Source organism: Muscardinus avellanarius (genome assembly GCF_963383645.1).
Source record: "Muscardinus avellanarius genome assembly, chromosome: 3".
NCBI lineage: Eukaryota > Metazoa > Chordata > Mammalia > Rodentia > Gliridae > Muscardinus > Muscardinus avellanarius.
This window is the reverse complement of record NC_137788.1, coordinates 101,597,879-101,616,665: the sequence shown is the minus strand read 5'-3', so window position 1 is coordinate 101,616,665 and position 18,787 is coordinate 101,597,879. Positions and strand designations below refer to the sequence as shown.

At 39.0% G+C, this 18,787-nt stretch overlaps 1 protein-coding gene and 1 pseudogene across 3 annotated transcripts in view; one reads left to right on the top strand and one right to left on the bottom strand.

The window, feature by feature from the left end:
* The window catches only part of CAPZA1 (capping actin protein of muscle Z-line subunit alpha 1), a gene marked incomplete at both ends in the record, with an annotated part of 50,589 nt that overhangs the window by 11,631 nt on the left and 20,171 nt on the right, over window positions 1-18,787 (bottom strand). For both annotated transcript variants that reach the window (XM_080693378.1, XM_080693377.1), the window contains 3 exons: window positions 204-267; window positions 4,539-4,590; window positions 7,662-7,725. In XM_080693378.1, the coding sequence (XP_080549504.1) occupies window positions 204-267; window positions 4,539-4,590; window positions 7,662-7,725 (180 nt within the window). The remainder of the gene's footprint in view (window positions 1-203; window positions 268-4,538; window positions 4,591-7,661; window positions 7,726-18,787) is intronic.
* Window positions 9,575-18,787, top strand: part of LOC308261018 (small nuclear ribonucleoprotein G-like) — a 29,095-nt pseudogene continuing 19,882 nt past the window's right edge. The window contains exons 1-3 of the transcript in view: window positions 9,575-9,623; window positions 16,493-16,670; window positions 16,747-16,791. The product of the transcript in view is annotated as a small nuclear ribonucleoprotein G-like (transcript). The remainder of the gene's footprint in view (window positions 9,624-16,492; window positions 16,671-16,746; window positions 16,792-18,787) is intronic.

The window sequence follows — 18,787 nt, the reverse complement described above, 5'->3', positions numbered from 1 at the left end:
ACCTGCAATCCTCCTATCTCAGCCTCCCAAGTAATGGGATTACAAGTGTAGACTACCACACTGTGCATGCTAAAACAACTAGCATTAACAGAAAGAGGAAGAATTTCATGCATTTATTCAGCACCTGAATGATGTATCTGCTTTGGTTTTCATGATCTCTCCTACCTGCTAGACATAGCCTTTTTATAACAGGCAATTATTACCTGATCTTCATATCCTTCTATCTTCACAGGTGTAAACTGATCCATGTTATACTGGGCAAATGCACTGTTTAAAAAAAAAAAAAAAGTAAAAATGCATATAGTATCTCCACTTTACCAGCTACAGAAGTCAAAAACTTAAAAAGCAATCCTTGAGTTGTCTGCTTCCTCTCTAGTCCAAACCACTACCAACTTTCCTCAAACTACTCTAATTAATAGTCTTAAGTATGTTAGCCTCTGCCTTGATAGAGTGACTATAATTACCACAGCCAGTGATCATTCTAAAATTTAAGACTCATCATGTCATTCTCTGTTAAACGCTCTTAATAATGACCTATCTTACTCAGAACACAATTCATTTTTTTTTTTTTGGTGGTACTGGGGGTGGAACCCAGAGGCTTTCTACCTCTGGGCTATACTCCCAGACCTTTTTTTATATTTTATTTGGAAACAGGGTCTCACTAAGTTGCTGAAAGCCTCACTAAGTAGCTGAGGCTGGCGTCGAACCTGTGCGATCTTTCTGTCTCAGCCTCCCAAGCACGGGGGTTACAAGTGTGCGCCACCACGCCTGGCCACAATTCACTTTTTTTTTTTCCTAAATATGGAACGCTTCACGAATTTGCTTGTCACCCTTGTGCAAGGGCCATGCTAATCTTCTCTGTATCGTTCCAATTTTAGGATATGTGCTGCCAAAGCGAGCACCACAATTCACTTTTTAACAAGACTTACAATATCCAAACTATACCAGAAGTGCTGGGAATTATCAGGGAATGGTTCTGGTAATCAGAATCATAGGTAGAAATCCAGGAAAGACGGTAAAATCCTAAGGTATATCAAGCCGCCTTCAATTAATCAATCCATCCATCCACATATAATTTAATGTGTGTACATTGGTGGGGTATTGGGGATGGAACACAGGGGCTTTCTACCTCTAAGCTGTGCACCCAGTCCTATTTTTACTTTTAATTTGGAAACAGGGTCTCACTAAGTTGCTGAGAGCCTCACTAGGTTGCTGAGGCTGTTTTTGAACCTGCAATCCTCCTGTCTCGTCCTCCAAAGTATTGAGATTACCCATGTGCACCACCACACCTGGATTCTCCTTCAACTTATATAAAAGGCAATGGTGATTAATGAAACAATATTTACTGATCGCTATGAGATTGAAGTCAAGAGACTGAAACATTTTATTATAGAAATAAAATCAAACTCTTCATCTCTATAGAAAAATATTTTGGCTCAAGAAAATTCATCTTTTTTTCTTTTTTTGGTGGTACTGGGGATGGAACCCTTCTACTCCGGGCTACACTCAAAGACCTGTTTTATATTTTATTTGGAAACAGGGTCTCTTAAGTCAGTGAGGCGTTGAACCTGCGCGATCCTCCTGTCTCCGCCTCCTAAGCGCGGGGATTACAAGTATGCGCCACCACGCCTGGCCAAGAAAATTATTATTATTTTTTTTTTTTGCCAGTCTGGGGATGGAACCCACGGGCATTCGACCTCTGAGCTACACCTCCTGCCCTATTTTTTTATTCTTTATTTTGAAACCGGGTCTTAGTTACAGAGGGCCTCACTAAGTAGCTGAAGCTGTCCATGAACCGCAATCCTCCAGTCTCAGCCTCCCGAATGCTGGGATTACAAGCATACTCCACCACGCACAGCTAAGAAAATTCATCTTTAACAAGAAATGTTCTGCAAAGCTGGGCACAGTGATACACATCTGTAATCCCAGTACTTTTGGTACCTCTCAAGGACTGATGGGACAGACAAATTGAAGCACTTGCTGTTTGAGATAGGAGTTCCTTAGTACTAGAATCATGCAAATTGGATAACCTTCTGTTCGTGGATATAGGTGAGATTCAGTAAAAGTGCAGAGGAGGATGCCAGGCGTGGTGGCACATGCTTGTAATCCCCGCACTTGGGAGGCAGAGGCAGGAGGATCACGCAGGTTCGAAGCCAGCCGTGTGCGCACTGGCTTAAGAGACCCTGTTTCCAAATAAAAAAGTATAAAAATAGGTCTGGGAGTGTAGCCCAGAGGTAGAAGAGTTTCCAGAAACCCCAGTACCATAAAAAAAAAAAAAAAAAAGTGCAGAGGATGCACAGGCAAATCATGAATGTTTTTTTTTATTATTTACCTCCGGGTTACACTTCCAGATCCATTTTTTATTTATTTATTTTTTTTTGGGTGGTACTTGGGGTGGAACCCAGAGGCTTTCTACCTCTGGGCTATACTCCCAGACCTTTTTTATATTTTATTTGGAAACAGGGTCTCACTAAGTTGCTGAAAGCCTAAGTAGCTGAGGCTGGCTTCGAACCCAAGCGATCCTCCTGTCTCAGCCTCCCAAGCACAGGGATTACAAGCGTGCATCACCATGCCCGGCTCCAGATCTACTTTATACTTTATTTGGAAACAGAGTTTCACTAAATTGCTGAGAGCCTCACTAAGTAGTTGAGGCTGTTTTTGAACCTGTGCGATCCTCCTGCCTCAGCCTCCCAAGTCCTGTGATTATAAGCGTGCGCCACCATGCCCGGCATGAATGTCCTTTTCTATGGCATATTCTATGCCTCTAAGGGAAACCAGCATCAGAGTGTATCTTTGTGTGCCTTACTTTGCCAAATAAATGTTAACTAGTGTCATCATTCATGATGATGATTATAGTGATGGCATGCAAGTCAGATATGAAGAATCTAGTCCCAAAATGAGTTCTAAAAAAGCAGCATAGAGTCGGGCATGGTGGCGCATGCTTGTAATCCCAGTGCTTGGGAGGCTGAGACGGAAGGATCGTACAGGTCTGAAGCCAGCCTCAACTACTGAGTGAGGCTCTCAGCAACTTAGTGAGAGCCTGTTTCCAAATAAAATATAAAATAGGTCTGGGAGTATAGCCCAGAGGTAGAAAAAGCCCCTGGGTTCCATCCTCAGTACCACTTAAAAAAAAAAAAAGGCAGCATAGATAGAGCAGGAGATGATTGTCTCCTGAACAGCAGCTCTTAAAACTTTTCTATAGCCAGAATCTAAACAAGTTACATGTCATACCAAAAACACTTTAGGAGATGATTATTTGTTGCTTTGCATAAAAATGTTTTGGTCCTCCCTATCCCACTCTTCCCAGCCATTATCCAATTCTGTGTCCTCTTCTGTGGACCAGCTGGGTAGACAGCAACTGAAATGGCACTTTTCATTAAGAGTAGAGGAGAACAGTGATAAAGCCAAGTAACAGGAGGCCCTAAAAGCCAAAGAGTATTAAGATTTGATTCTATAAGACTTATAGGACCATACTGCTTATAATGGTTTTGAAGTCAAGGAAAATATAAACATTACATTTTAGGAAGATCAGTTAGCCTTACAGTAATAAGGAGTCAATAACTAGGCTGAATGCTTTTATCCTATGGTTAATTTTAACTTGATGAGTATCTGCTATTATTTGCAAATTTGAGAAATATCAACTCTCATTAGCAGTCTAATTTTTCTCTAATTAGCAGTTTAAAAAAAAATCCAACATGAACTAGAAGAACCACAAAAGAAAACATAAAAGCTAACATAAAATTCTACTTTAATGGGAAAAATCTGGGCAAAACTCATAAACTAGACACTGTAGCATACTCCTCTAACTTCTGTGACTCAGGAAGCTGAAGCAGGAAGATTCCAAGTTTGAGTCCAGTCTTAGCAACTTAATGAGGCCCAGTCTTAAAATAAAAAATAAAAAGGGCTAGTAGAACACCACTAGGCTCAATCTCCAGTGTAGCTAAATAAATAAATAAGTAAATGAATGAATGAAAACAGACTCATAGTAGGGCCTGATGGCACATACTTATAATCTCAGCACTTGGGAGGCTGAGACACTCCAGCCTGATTTTTTAATTCTTCATTTTTTTGAAACAGGGTCTCCCTAAGTTGCTGAGTATCTCACTACTTGCTGAGGCTGTCCGTAGAGCTGCAATCCTCCTATCTCAGCCTCCCCAGTACTGAGATTAGGATTACCAGTGTGTGCCACCATACCTGACTCCCCCCCCCCAAATGGTTTTTACTTCTTCAGAGCTTAGTATATGAGTTTGTTTTTGTGGTGCTGGGAATTGAGCCCAGGGACATTTTACTTCTGAGATAAACCCTCAGTCCTATTTTATTTTTTATTCTGAAACAAAGTCTTGCTAGGTTGTCCTTAAACCTGCAATCTTCCCATCTCAGTCTCACAAGTACTGAGATTTTGGGATTATAGGTGTGTGCCACCATGCCCAGCTTATTTTAAAGTGTTTAAACTTAAGTTTTCAGGGTGCCAGTTCATCAGACCCACAATTTATCCAATGCTAGAATAAAACTGTAAGTTATTTAGATAAGATACTTACTGTGCCGCTCCTTCCCTGAGGAGATTGTCATTATTAAGTAGTAGCCGAACATCTGAGGAGGAAAACATTAAAATACTGAGTACAGGACAAATCTGACAAGTTTTAGATTTCTAGAATAAAATTTTAAAATTCTAGAATAGGCTGTGCACAGTCAGCCTTTAGACATACTACAGGTGGAGAAATTCTAAAAGTACTGGAACACATGCTAATGTTAACAGGTTTGCTTACAATTATTTGCACTACACTAATTCAACAATAATTCTAGTGGAATTTCATAGCAAAAGAAAAACATGGCTTGCAAAAGGCCAGGTTAGGACTATTTGCTTACTTTACTTTTATTTTGTGCAGTGCACAGGGTCTTACATATGCTAGGTAAAGGCTTTACCACCGAGTTATGTCCCCAAGTGGGCTGTTTATTTTACATTTAAGTGAATCCTTTAAAATGAGCCTAGGTTGAGAATTATAGGTCTTTCTACAATACCAGTTAAGGAAAGCTGTTCAAAATTCAACTAGAGGCATTAAAATCTTGAACATATTTTTCTCAAGAATCTAATTTGGAAGTCTACAACATTTCAAAAAGTGTTGTATATCAAAGAGACTAGTTATGTTTCTTTGTTACTAAGAAACTACCAAGCAGTTATTCTAAGAGGAAAGGCTAACTATACAAAGGCTAATGATTTTCAGATCTTCTGAGAGAAGGACCTAGTGGTAGCCAAGATGTGCCAATAAAAATCACCCCCATGCCTAGAGTAGCTTGCCAATTCCTAATCTAATGCTTTGGGGTTGTAATTGTTCTCATGATATTCCTGTAAAGTACATTCAGTTGTCAGATATAAAACACAATTTCTAACTACAAAGGTCATTAATTGTTAGGCCAAGAATTTATCTGAGCTTAAGTTTAAGGAGAACTTTCTAAAAGCTTCATGTTAAAATTTACATTTGGTCAATGTTTAAAAAAAGACTAAGGTAGCTGGGCTGGGTGGCACAAGCCCGCAGTCCCATTACTTGGAAAGCTGAAACAGGAGGACTGCAAGTTCAAGGCCAACCGTAGCAATTCTGCAAGACTTTGTTTTAAAATAAAACAGTAAAAAGGGCTCAGAGTGAAGGTCAGTGGTAGAATGCCCTCTAGATTTTTTCCCTAGTATCAAAAAGAGAGAGAGAGAGAGAAAAAAAAAAAAGACAGTCAAGCTACAGTTTTTTGCTTTTTGTTTTTGGTACTGGAGATGGAACCCAGAGGCACTCTACCTCTGGGCTACACCCCCAGACGTATTTTTTATTCTTTATTTTGAAACAAGATCTCACTGAGTTGCAAAAGACCTTACTAAGTAGCCAAGGCTGTCTGCAAACTGCGATCCTCTGGTCTCAGCCTCCCAAATGCTGGGATTACAAGCGTGCGCCACCATGACCAGCTCAGGTTAGAGTTTAAAAAGCCTACATTTGTTTTCCTTTCAGGGCTCAAAATCCACAAGTGATTTTATCAAGAATACCTACCTATTTTTGTTGTATTTTATATTCCTGTGGTACATGTTTATTGTTTCTCCTAGTTACTTTTTCTCTGCATCATTAATTTTACCAAAGAGATTACTGACTGTTCTAATACGTAGGAAACTCTGGGCCAGGTACAGATGAAAAGTGCATGGTTTTTCTCAAGCAGCCAAGCTTCTAATAGAAAACTATACTTTCAAAAAAAAAAAATGCTTGCTAAAGTGAACCAAGATGCACAGATATTATTTTACTTAAGAGAACTATAAATTACTTTTTTAAAATTTATGATTTATTTATTTATTTTTGGTGGTGCTGGGGGTGGAACCCAGGGGCCTTCTACCTCTGGGCTATACTCCCAGACCTATTTTATATTTTATTTGGAAACAGGGTCTCACTGGGTTGCCGAGAGCCTCACTCGGTAGTTGAGGCTGGCTTCGAACCCATGCGATCCTCCTGTCTCAGCCTCCCAAGCACTGGGATTACAAGCGTGCGCCACCACACTTGGATAAAAATTACTTTGTTATAATGATCATAAAGGTCAAGATACCCCATGGACATTTTCATTTTTCTAATTTGTGCAAAGACGGCAAATAATATAAAAGGTTAAAAATGTACTGAAATAGTTACCAAATTAGCTATGACTCACAATTACCTAGTATAGAGCTTGTTAAAACATAAGATTACTCAATTCCATCCCAGATCTAATGAATGAGAATTTTGAGAGGATGCTTAACCTTGAATCTAAATTTACTAAGCTCCCCAGATGTAGTCAAGTCAACCCTAGTGGTCCTAGAAAATGTATACTATGGTTTTGTTTTTTTTCTGGGGAATGAACTCAAAGACATTCTATCTCCAAGCTACATCCTTAGTCATTTTTATTTTTTATTTTGAAACAAAGCCTCACCAAATTGCTGAGGCTGGCCTCAAAGCCCTATAATCCTCCTATCTCAGTCTTCCAAGCAAGTGATGGTATTATAGGTGTGTGCAACCATGCCCAACTGTATGGGACTTTTTTTTAGTTCTAGAGATCAAACCCAGGGGCATTCTGGCTCCATGGTATTCACTTATATAGGACTACTTGATCAATGATAAAAATTATAAAAGCAATTTATATTATTTATATATTACACAATAATAACATATCTTAAAATCTTTTTGCAATACTGGGATTGGAACACAGGGGCATTCTACCTCCTAGTTACACTCCTAGCCCTATTTTTTTATTCTTTATTTTGAAACAGGGGCTCACTCAGTTGCAAAGGGCCTCACTAAGTAGTAGCTGAGGCTGTCCACGAACGCGATCCTCCTGTCTCAGCCTCCTGAATGCTGGGATTACAAGCATGCATCACCACGCCTGGCTTATCTTAAATCTTTTAATATTAAATTCTTAAATATTTTCACACCTAAGATAGGTATCTTAAGTAATAGGTTAAAAATTTGTTTTTGCCTCAGACCTGGTACTGAATTCTTACTTTGACTCTTAGTAGCTGGGTGACCTTAAACAAGTTATTTCAATCTTGCTGAACCGTTGTTTCCTTGTGACAGCTACAACATGTCATGGATTAAGTGGTAGCAAGTATTCAATAATGACAATAATTAAGTAGAGTTTAAAATAACTAAATAGTAATATTTACTCACCATTGAATACTTCATTAAATTCCCCTGGGGGAGCATGAGTGATAAATTTAGCAGCTATGCGTACCTAAAAAGAAATAAAATTTACATAAGTGCATTGTAAAGAGTAACATATAAAAGAAGGAATTAACAGATTGTGAATTTTTTTTTTTTTTTGAGGTACTGGGGATGGAACCCAGGGGCATTCTACCTCCACGCTACACCCCCAGCCCTTTTTTTATTCTTTATTTTGAAACAGGGTCTCAATGAGTTGCAGAGGGCCTAAGTAGTAGCTGAAGCTGTCTGTGAACCATGATCCTCCTGTCTTAGCCTCCTGAATGCTGGGTTTATAAGAATATGCCACTATGCCCAGCTTTTTGTGTTATTTCTTGAAATAAATTTCCTGTTTATTTTTTATTTTTATGGTACTTGGTATTACACCTAGGGGTATTTTGCCTCTGAACTATACTCCCAGCCCTATTTTTTTTTTTTAATTTTAAAATAGGTTTTCACTAAATTGCAGAGGGCCTCACTAAGTTGCTGAGACTAGCCAAACACCTCATGTCTTAACCTCCCAAGTATAAAATAGGAAGCAATAAAACAGGAAGACAGGGTCTCACGAAGTTGCTGAGACAAAGGGTCAAAATTCTATAGCAACATTCATAATGAGGAAACATAAGTAAGCACTGCCACTATTTTTAAAGGTAGGACAAAGACGATACCTATTACCTCTATTATTCAACACTGTACTTGAGGTCCTGAAAAATACTATGGAAAATGTTTCTGTTATTCAACCTGACCTTCTATTTCTGCCCTTTATTGTCATCCTCCATCTCTGGATCACCTATTATAAATGAATGTTAACTGTTAGGATCGACCAGATGTGGTGATGCGTGCCTGTAATCCCAGCAATGGGGGATGGGGTAGGGTGGGGTGGGGTCTAAGGCAGGAGTATCCAAGCTGGGGACCAGCATGGACAACTTAGCTAGGCTCCATCTCAAAATACTAAAGGGCTGTGTTTGCCTAACATGTACAAGGTCCTGGTTCAATCCTTGGTATAAAAAAGAAAGTTAAGATTTAACTTGTGTATTTACCTTGTCTTTTTATACTTTGGAGAGAATTCTTCAGCTCCATTTTCTAGTTCACTAACAGTTCGTTAGCTGTGCATATTTACTGTTCATATAATTTCACTATTCTATTTTTACATTTATTTATTTATTTATTTGTTGGGTAACTCCTTCCTTTCTTCTTCCTTCCTTAATTTTTTCTTTTTTGCAGTGTTGGAGATCATCAGAACCTTGTGCATGCTGAGCAATCATTCTAACACTGAGCTACCCTCCAGCCCCAGCAACTCTTTTTGTGTATAATACTCTTTATGTAGATTTCAACCATACTGGTTTGGTGTTCCCCTTAGCTTGCCTATTCAGGTTACCTATAGCTAGTCTCTAGTCATTGTAGGGGATGGGAAGGGTAGACTTGCTGCTGTTGCTCAGAGTATATGAACAAAATACCTTCCGAGTGAGCCCAAGGGACATCAACTGCTTGGGACACTGCCCAGCCTCTTTGGTTGTGGTGCTCATTCTCAGCTCTATACTCTGAGAACAAATGCTATTTTTTGTCTGTAGCTTAGCCAAAATAGGTGAAAAGGGTCTATAGTGCTCTAGCTAGCTAGACAGCAATTCCCCAATTAATGTATTGCAAGACTGTTCTCTTAAGTCCTTTCCTTCTTGCCTCCTTAAGTTGATAAAAATTCCCTCCAAAAGTGCTTCTGTTTGCCAATATCTACATATAGGTATGTGATAATATCTCTATATATCTTGTGTAATGATAAGAAATAGGACTAATCTCAAGTAGGTCTTTGAGGACAGTTCTAATACACTATGAGAGAAAAATATCTTGAAAATTCCCTAGTAATTGATGTATTTATAAATATGAAGATGACTCAACTCGCTGATGTGGAGCAGAGGTACATGGTATATCTAAAAAGTAAGCTAAGCCCTACTTCCAGAAAAGCATCCTCTGTTGATTTCTGCATTTCCTTCATATGATCCAAGTTGTTGATGACCATGGCAAATTCAAACCATTCTTTTTTTTTTTTTTTTTTGGTGGTACTGGGGTTCCTGGAAGCCCTTCTACCTCCGGGCTACACTCCCAGACCTATTTTATATTTTTGAAACAGGGTCTCTTACGCCAGCGCAGGCTGGCTTCGAACCTGCGCGATCCTCCTGTCTCCGCCTCCCAAGCGCGGGGATTACAAGCGTGCGCCACCACGCCTGGCTTCAAACCATTCTTAAGTAGAAAAAAAAAGACTTTCAAGAGTCTTTTAGAATAAAGCTGGACAGAGAAGAAAATTTAAAAAAGAATACTTTACAACTTTAGTGTCTCTAGGTTTATAGGAATTATCTGTGACTTTGTTCTTATTCCAAAAAGGAGGGGGGTGCTGGGAATGTAGCTCAGTTGTACAGTAATTGTGTATGCAAGGTTCTATCTTCAGAAGAGGGAAGAAAAGCTGTCCCATAGTCAAACTGACCTTTTTAGTTAAGGAAGGCCTACGGATGGGACAAAGTTCCAAATCTAAATTCTAATATTCTGCCTGTCCATTAGCTAACTAAATTTGTGGCTTTGGAAACATTTCTAACCTTTATTTTTTATTTATTTATTTATTTGTGGTATTGAGCATGGAACCAGGGGCATTCTACCTCTGAGCTATACCCCCTGCCCTATATTTTATTCTTTATTTTGAAACAGGGTCTCATTGAGTTGCAAAGGGCCTCACTAAGTAGCTGAGGCTGGCCGCAAACCGCAGTCCTCCGGTCTCAGCCTCCCAAATGCTGGGATTACAAGCGCGCACCACTATGCCCAGCTCATTTCTAACCTTTTTGACTCTGGTTCCCTCATTGTACCTTAACCCCTAAAGAGTGTGTTAAGAAGATTTGCAAATTTTCTTGTAGCTATACAATCCTACATTGTGTGTGTGTGTGTGTGTGTGTGTGTGTGTGTGTGTGTGTGTGTGTTACTGGGGACTGAACCCAGATGCATTCTACCTTCGAACTATATCCCCAGCCCTATTTTTTATTTTTTTAAATTAAATAATTGCTATTTTTTTCAGTACTGGGGATGGAACTCAGGGGCATTTTACCACCAAGCTATACCCCCAGCCCTATTATTTATTCTTTTTTGATGGAACCGGGGTTGAAACTCAGAGGTTTTCTACCTCCAGGCTATACTCTCAGACCTATTTTATATTTTATTTGGAAACAGGGTCTTACTAAGTTGCTGAGAGCCTAAGTAGCTGAGGCTGGCTTCTAACCCGTGCAATCCTCCGGTGTCAGCCTCCTGAGTTCTGGGATTACAAGAATGCACCACCACGCCCAGCTCCTACATTATTTTTTAAGACTTAGAAGTCAAAATATGGTAATGTGAACTACCTAGCAACAGGCATGAGAAACTCACACCACAAACACATACTTCAGAGTATTACATATATAAAGTCTGAGAACCCTACCATAACGTGGTAATTACAGATAGCATATATTGTGCAACATATAATAAAAATTGGTAAAGATTAAGAGAGGGAATATCTTGTAAGGCCCTTACAGTAATTGTGCAAAATCAATAAAAACTGGGATTCTAGTCATACTATATGAGACTGTGGCAATACAGAGTTCCAACTGTGTTTATTTCCCTTGGCTCCTTATATTCTATAGTTACTGACTGCTGGTGTCAGTCACTTACATTAAGGAACTGGTAAACTTATTTTGAATAATAAACCTGTTTTTTTTTTTTTTTAGTTCAGTTGTGATAAATTCATCCCACTCCTTGTCAAAGTGTGTTCCCCATAATCCTTACATAATTATGAAATTCTTCTCAGCAAAATGTTTATAGCCTAAAAATAAGCATATACATATGTATACACTATCAAAAAAGCAGTTTCTATAAAAGAAATAAAGGTATAGATATATTTTACAGACTCTTATATAACAAAATATTTAAATGTATAGTTGTAAAAGTTAGCAAACTGAAAATTCAAGACTCTAATGCTTCTGAAGTCCTACCAAAATTTTCAAAAGTTACAAAATCTGATGATTGGATAATGAATGGGCTGACACTGCATATAAAAAAGTAACAATCTGCTAGGTACAGTGACCTAATCCTGTAATTCCAGAGACTCCAGAGGCTGAGGCAGGAGGATCACAATTTAAAGCCAGTCTCAACTAGTGAGACCCTGTTTCAAAATAAAAAAGATAAAAAGGAATGGGGATTTAGCTCAGTGATAAAGTGCTCCTGGGTTCAATCCCCAGTACAAAAGAGCAACAACAACAACAAAAATAACAGTTTACTGACTCAGCAAACTAGGAACAAAAGTATAATAAAGAATGAAGACTGAATATGGCATTGTCACAGCCCTCAAAGATCTGACCTAGATAGTAATCTTACCTAGATTCAGCTAGCGTATTAAGTAGAGTAGGCAGAAAGGCAGGTGCAATCAGCTCTACTTATGGACAGGGCGGTCTTCAATGGCAGCGCAGTTTTGTAGGAGGCGAGGAGGAGGTGGGGAGGCAGCTACTGGGGACTGAACATGGGGCATTACACCTCCAAGCTATCTCCTCAGCCCTTTTTATTTTTGGTATTGACACAGGTTAGGTTGCTGAGGATCTCACTAAGTTGCTGAAACTTGCAAACCTCTTGTCTCAGTCTCCCATGTACTGGAGGAATTATAGGTATATGCAACTACACCTGACCTAACTATAGTTCTTCTTCTTCTTCTTCTTTTCTTCTTCTTTTTCTTTTTTTTTTTTTTTTTTTTGTGGTACTGGGGATGGAACCCAGGGGCATTCTACCTCCAGGCTACACCTCAGCCCTATTTTTTATTCTTTCTTTTGAAACAGGGTCTGAGTTGCAAAGGGCCTCACTAAGTAGCTGAGGCTGTCCTCGAACTGCTATCCTCCTATCTCAGCCTCCCAAATGCTGGGAATACAAACCTGTTCCGTTCTACCATGCCTGGCATAACTACAGTTCTTAATATCAAGCAGGTAATTCTAGATGGAAGAGGAAAAATTGGGAAGAATGGAGTTGGGCAGACCTAGTTTTAAATTTCAGTTTTTAAAATTCTTTGAACTACATCCTCTACTCTAAAGTAGGATAGTGTATATTCCTTAGGAATTGTTGTAAGTCAGGCATGGTGGCGCATGCTTCTGATCCCAGCGTTTGGGAGGCTGGGACAGGAGGATCACGGTTTGTGGACAGCCTCAGCTACTTAGTGAGTCCCTTTGCAACTAAGCGAGACCTTGTTTTGAAATAAAGAATAAAAAATAGGGCTGGAGGCAACACTCAGAGGTACAATGCCCCTGGGTTCCATCCCTAGTACCGCAAAAAAAAAAAAAAAAAAAAAAAATTGTTGGGAAGATTAAGTAGATAGTAATATGTCAGATCTTTAGTAGAATACTTAAAATATGAGAGGCTCAATATATATTATTATAAATTATTATTAATATAATTTATTATTATTAATATAAATACTGCTTTAAATTATCAACTAAGCAAATCCTTTCAATTGCTGAGAAACTTAATTCTTTTTATTTTTCAGGTCTTTGCATACTAGTCACCTTAATTTTCTTCATCAGTACCATCAATATGATCTTCAGCAATAACTATAAATAACAGTAACTTTATACTAACCAAAAAAGCTTTTCAAAATGCTTTTTTGTTTCAACTTCCCTTTAAAGTAACAACATATCTTTCAAAATTTTATGTTTTTTTTAAAAAATAGGATATGTACTTTAGGAAATGGCAACAGCAGAAAATTGTATATCTATAAGTATTTATTTTACTTATTTTTATTCTATTCCATTCCCAAAGTATTCAAAGATAAATGATTCTATTTCTTTATCTTAAAGGAATATACTTTGTTCTTATCCTGGTAGGAAAGTAAGTTCCCTTTGTACACAATCAATGCTGTTTCCTAAGGGAGTTTTTCCCATTTGAAGATATTTAGAGCATTTTTTATTAGAATATGCTTGGCTAGGGAGGCAGCTCAGTGGTAAAGCACTTCTCATCATGTTTAAGGCCCTGGTTGCATCCTCAGTACCATAAAGGCATACTTTTTTATTTGCTTGTTTTGTTGTTTTTACAAACTATACCTTGCCTCATTTTGGTTCATTTCTTCATCTGGTTCTAAGGCTTTTAGTATAACAACATAAACTGCCTCAGACAACACATTTAGTAGATGTAAACGCCAAGCTATTATAGACAAATAGGTAGGGATGTCAAGCGAGTTTGTTTTAAGGAAAGCAATTTCATTTTTAAAAATTCTACCACCCGATTGTGGTGGTCCATATCTGTAATCCAGTACTTGAAGGCTGAAGCAGAGGATTATAGTTTCAAGGACAGGATAACCTCAGTAACATAGCAAGACTCTTAGCAACCTAATGAGACTCTGTTTCAAAATAAAAAGGGCTGGGGCGTAGCTCAGAGGTATAAAGCCCCAGGGTTCAATCCTCAATACCAAAAAAACCCCAAAAAACAAAAACCAAAACTAATGATTCTGGAGAATAATTGCTTTTCTGGTATGTCTTAAACACTGATAATGTGCTAAGGTAATTAGATAATGCACACATGTAGTGACAAAGATTCTCCCTTTAACAAACTTTTGTCAGGCTTCTCTGATGCCCCTTCTCAATTAGGCCTTGTCCTCCCACTACTCCCTGTCTTTGGCCTGCCTTGCCCTATTTTAAAAGAATTGGCCCACCTTTGATATTTGATCAAGTTTGCCATCCTCCTACCTTTGCTGTTCAAGTTCTTGACCTGCTTCAGCAAGAATCCCCCTACCTTTGAAGTGTCTTTCCAATTATTTCTCATTCACTGGTACCCCCCCCCTTGGTATCAATGATTCTCTGCTCATTGGCTATAAATCCTCAGTTGTCATTACTGTGTCAGAGGTGAACCTAATCTCTCCTCAATGGCAGTAGTGTGTCTGTGGGGTAGGGTGGGATGGGGTGGTGTTAGTGGAGATTGAATCCAAGGGTATTCTACCTCTTAGCTATATCCCCAACCCCTATTTTATTTTTTAATTTTGAAACAGTCTCACTAAGTTGAGAAGGGCCTCACTCAGTTGTTAAGGTTGACCACAAACCTTCGATCCCCATGTCTCAGCCTCCCAAGTACTGGGATTACATATTCAAGAAGGAACCAAATAACAGCTCCTGTGTATTTTTTAGTTGTCGTTCCCAACCATTCCCTTTAATTTACAACTTCTTGCACCACATTAAAAGGAAATCATTCCTTGCTTCTCATTCTTTAACATAGGAGATCCAGAATATTTGTAATAAGATATCCAAGTATTCAAAGTGTTCATTTAGAAGTTCAAAGTGGCCAGGCGTGGTGGCACACGCTTGTAATCCCCGCGCTTGGGAGGCAGAGACAGGAGGATCGCGCAGGTTCGAAGCCAGCCGTGCTGGCGTAAGAGACCCTGTTTCAAAAATATAAAATAGGTCTGGGAGTGTAGCCCGGAGGAAGGAGGGCTTCCAGGAACCTCAGTACCACCAAAAACCAAAAAAAAAAAAAAAAAAAAAAGAGGTTCAAAGTGGTAATCTTTAACTCATCAATTATTAAACAGAACAAAAATTTAAAGTATTGGTTCATTTTCACTGAAGATTTTAAAAAGTCCTATCATAAATGCAAAATGGCAATACACATATATGTGCATGCACACAGGAGGAAAAGGATCCTATTTAGCTTAAGTAACAGATTTTCCTAAAGGTCTAGATCAAGAATTAGGGAAGTAGAACAGTCTGAGATAAACTGGATGTGGTGGCATGTGTTTATAATTCCAGTCCTTTGGGAGCCTGAGACAGGAGGATCACAAATTTAAAGCCAGCCTTAGGAATTTAGCAATAGCCTGAGCAACTTAGCAAGATCCTATTTCAAAATAAAAAATAGAGCTGGGGGTATAGCTTGAAGGTAGAATGCCTCTGGGTTCAATCCCTAGTTCTGCAAAATTAAATAAATGAATAAATAAATTAAATAAAGTTGGGCATGGTGGCACATACTTTTAATCTCAGTACTTAGGAGGCTGAGATAGGAGATTGCAATGGTTCTCAGTGTGCCTCAGCTACTTATTGAGGGCCTCCACAACTTAGTGAGACCTTGTTTCAAAAAAAAAAAAAAATAGGGCTGGAAGTATAGCTCAGAGGTAGAATGCCCCTGGGCTCTATTCCTAATACTACTAAATAAATAAATAAATGAATAAAGCTGGGAGTGGTGATGCATACTTGTAATCTCAGTATTGGGAGGCTGAGACAAGAGAATTGCAGGCTCAAGACCAGCCTCAGCAAACTAGTGAAACCCTGACTTAAATTAAAAAAAAAAAAAATTGGGCTGGGATTATAAACTAGAGGCAGGACAGTACTGAGTTCAATCCCGAATACTAGAAAGAAAGACAGCAAGCAAGCAAGCAAGCAAGCAAGCAAGCAAGCTAGCTGAAGGTGGCTGAATGTGGTGGCACACATTTGTAATCCTTGGACTTGGGAGGCTGAGACAGAAGGATTGCAGGTTCCAGGCCAGCCTCAGCAATTTATCAAGACCTAGTTTCCAAATAAAAAAATAAAATCGGGCCAGGTGTGGTGTCACATGCTTGTCATTCCAGAGCTGGGGAGGCTGAGACAGGAGGATCGGACAGGTTCAAAGCCAGCTTCAGCTACTTAGTGAGACCCTATTTCCAAATAAATTATAAAAAGGGTCTGGCAGTATAGCCTGGAGGTAGAAAAGCCCCTGGGTTCCACCCCCAGTACCACCAAAAAATAAAAATAAAAACAATAAAATCGGGTTTCCAAAGGATTGCTGAGCATACCTTCTAGACAACACGAGCAAAGCTCATCCTCCAGAGCTGAAATTTTATGGACAAAAAGTTATCATTGAAATTAAATGGTAGCAGATATGTCCAAGGAATATTACGGGGCTTTGATCCCTCTGTGAATCTTGTGATAGATGAATGTGGAGATGGCAACCAGTGGGCAACAGAACAATATTGCAATGGTGCACAGGATGGTGTCCCTATCAAGTAATAAGGCCAAATTTCTTGAAAAAGGGTGAACATAAAGACCTGTGAGAGGTAATACGAGGAAATAATATTATCAAGTTAGAAGCCTTGGAACAGGCCGGGCGTGGTGGCACACACTTGTAATCCCTGCACTTGGGAGGCTGAGACAGGAAGATCGCACATGTTCAAAGCCAGCCTTTGCTTTTAGTGAGGCTCTCAGCAACTTAGTGAAACCCTGTTTCCAAATAAAATAGAAAATAGATCTGAGAGTGTACCCTGAAGGTAGAAAGCCTCTGGATTCCATCACCAGCACTACCACCCAACCCCCCAAAAATAGAAGCCTTGGAAGAGTATAATAATGTCTGTTGAACAGAAATCCACGTCCCCTTTCCAAAGGGCCTGTTTTACTATGACACAAAAACTGGGTTGTGAAGTAAACTTTTACATTAGTAAAAATTTTTTAAATAAAAATGAATAAAATCGGGCTGGAGGCATAGCTTGGAGGTAGAATATCCTAGAGTGCAACCCCTAGTTATAACACACACACACACACACACACACACACACACACACACACACACACACACCTGATATAAAATGTTCCAATGAGCTAGAAAAATATTATTTTTATTTATTTAGTTTTGTGGGTCTGGGGATGGAACCCAGGGGCATTCTACCTCTGAACCACACCCCCTGCCCTATTTTTTATTCTTTATTTTGAAACCGGGTCTCACTGAGTTGCAGAGGGCTTCACTAAGTAGCTGAGGCTGTCCTCGAACCACTATCATCCGATCTCTGCCTCCCGAATGCTAGGATTATAAGCGTGAGCCACCACACCTGGTTCTAGAAAAATATTAAAATGAATGAAAAGATCTCATAAGAATCTGTTGCTTAGGAACATAAATATGTTAAAATACCCTGCTAGATACAATGAGTATTTTTTAGGAAACAGAAGTAGGCTAAAAAATTAGGAAAAATTCACATCAATACCTTGAGACTCAGTACCAGAGAGCAATGCCAACAGCAAGTTCAAAAGGACAGGGTTGGTAGTGAGCTCATGCTGATAAAAGCAGATGTAGTAGGGAACAAGAAGTATTGTTTCCTTAAGATCGGGTGTATACCTGGCATGTCATGGCATCCTAACTTAAAGTTTGTGTGTGTGTGCTATGGAGGATGAAACATAGAGATGTACTTTCAGGATATAGGCCACCAGCCCTACTTTATTTTTAATTTGTTAACTGCGTCCCACTAAGTTACTGAGGCTGGCCATGAACCTGCTATTCTCCTTTCTTGGCTTCCCAAATACTGGGATTACAGGCATGCATGACCACACCAGACATTGAGTATTCTTTTAAAAGTTCAGATTTTTGAGTTTATCAATTTGTTCATTTACTCAAAACAAAAAACAAAGAAAACAAAACAAAACAAAATAAACAGTTAGGTCTCAGGCACTGAGGTACATACTAATAAGGACAAAAAGGAGACTAGTGAAAAAAGCCAACAAATTCCTTTTTGTCTTCCAGCAGTGGTTCTGAAACTTGGCTACATATTAAAACCACCTGGGAAGATTTAACAGACTGATCCCTGGTTCCACCTGCAGAGATTCTGATGCCAAAGATTTTTCCTATTATGGGGGAGGGGGCTGCCCTAAAATTGAGCTACACACTCAATCCTTTTTTTTTTTTTTTTTTGAGACAAGCTGGGCTCAAACTTGTGATTCACCTGTCTCATCCTACCCTAAGTACTGGGATTACAGGAGTGTGCCACTAGGCCCTGCTCTGATGTAATAAATCTCTTAATTTGCAGAAGACTGTTAATAGGGCTTAGATATATCAAGATTTATAAAAGCTGCCTCTGGTGATTGTAATGTGCTGGCAAGGTTGAAAGCCACCATCTTAAACATAACCTGTTGCAAATCATTATGGAGGATACAAATAATGTTAAGACACTTAGTACCTTGGCTTTTCAGTCTTCGTGTACTTCACCATGGTTAGCAAAACAACTTACACAAATAACAACCCTCAATAAGAATGTGTTGACTAGTTAAAAATAACCATGCTGAGTGTGGTGGTGCACACCTATAATCCCAATTCTTGGGAGGCTAAGACAGGAG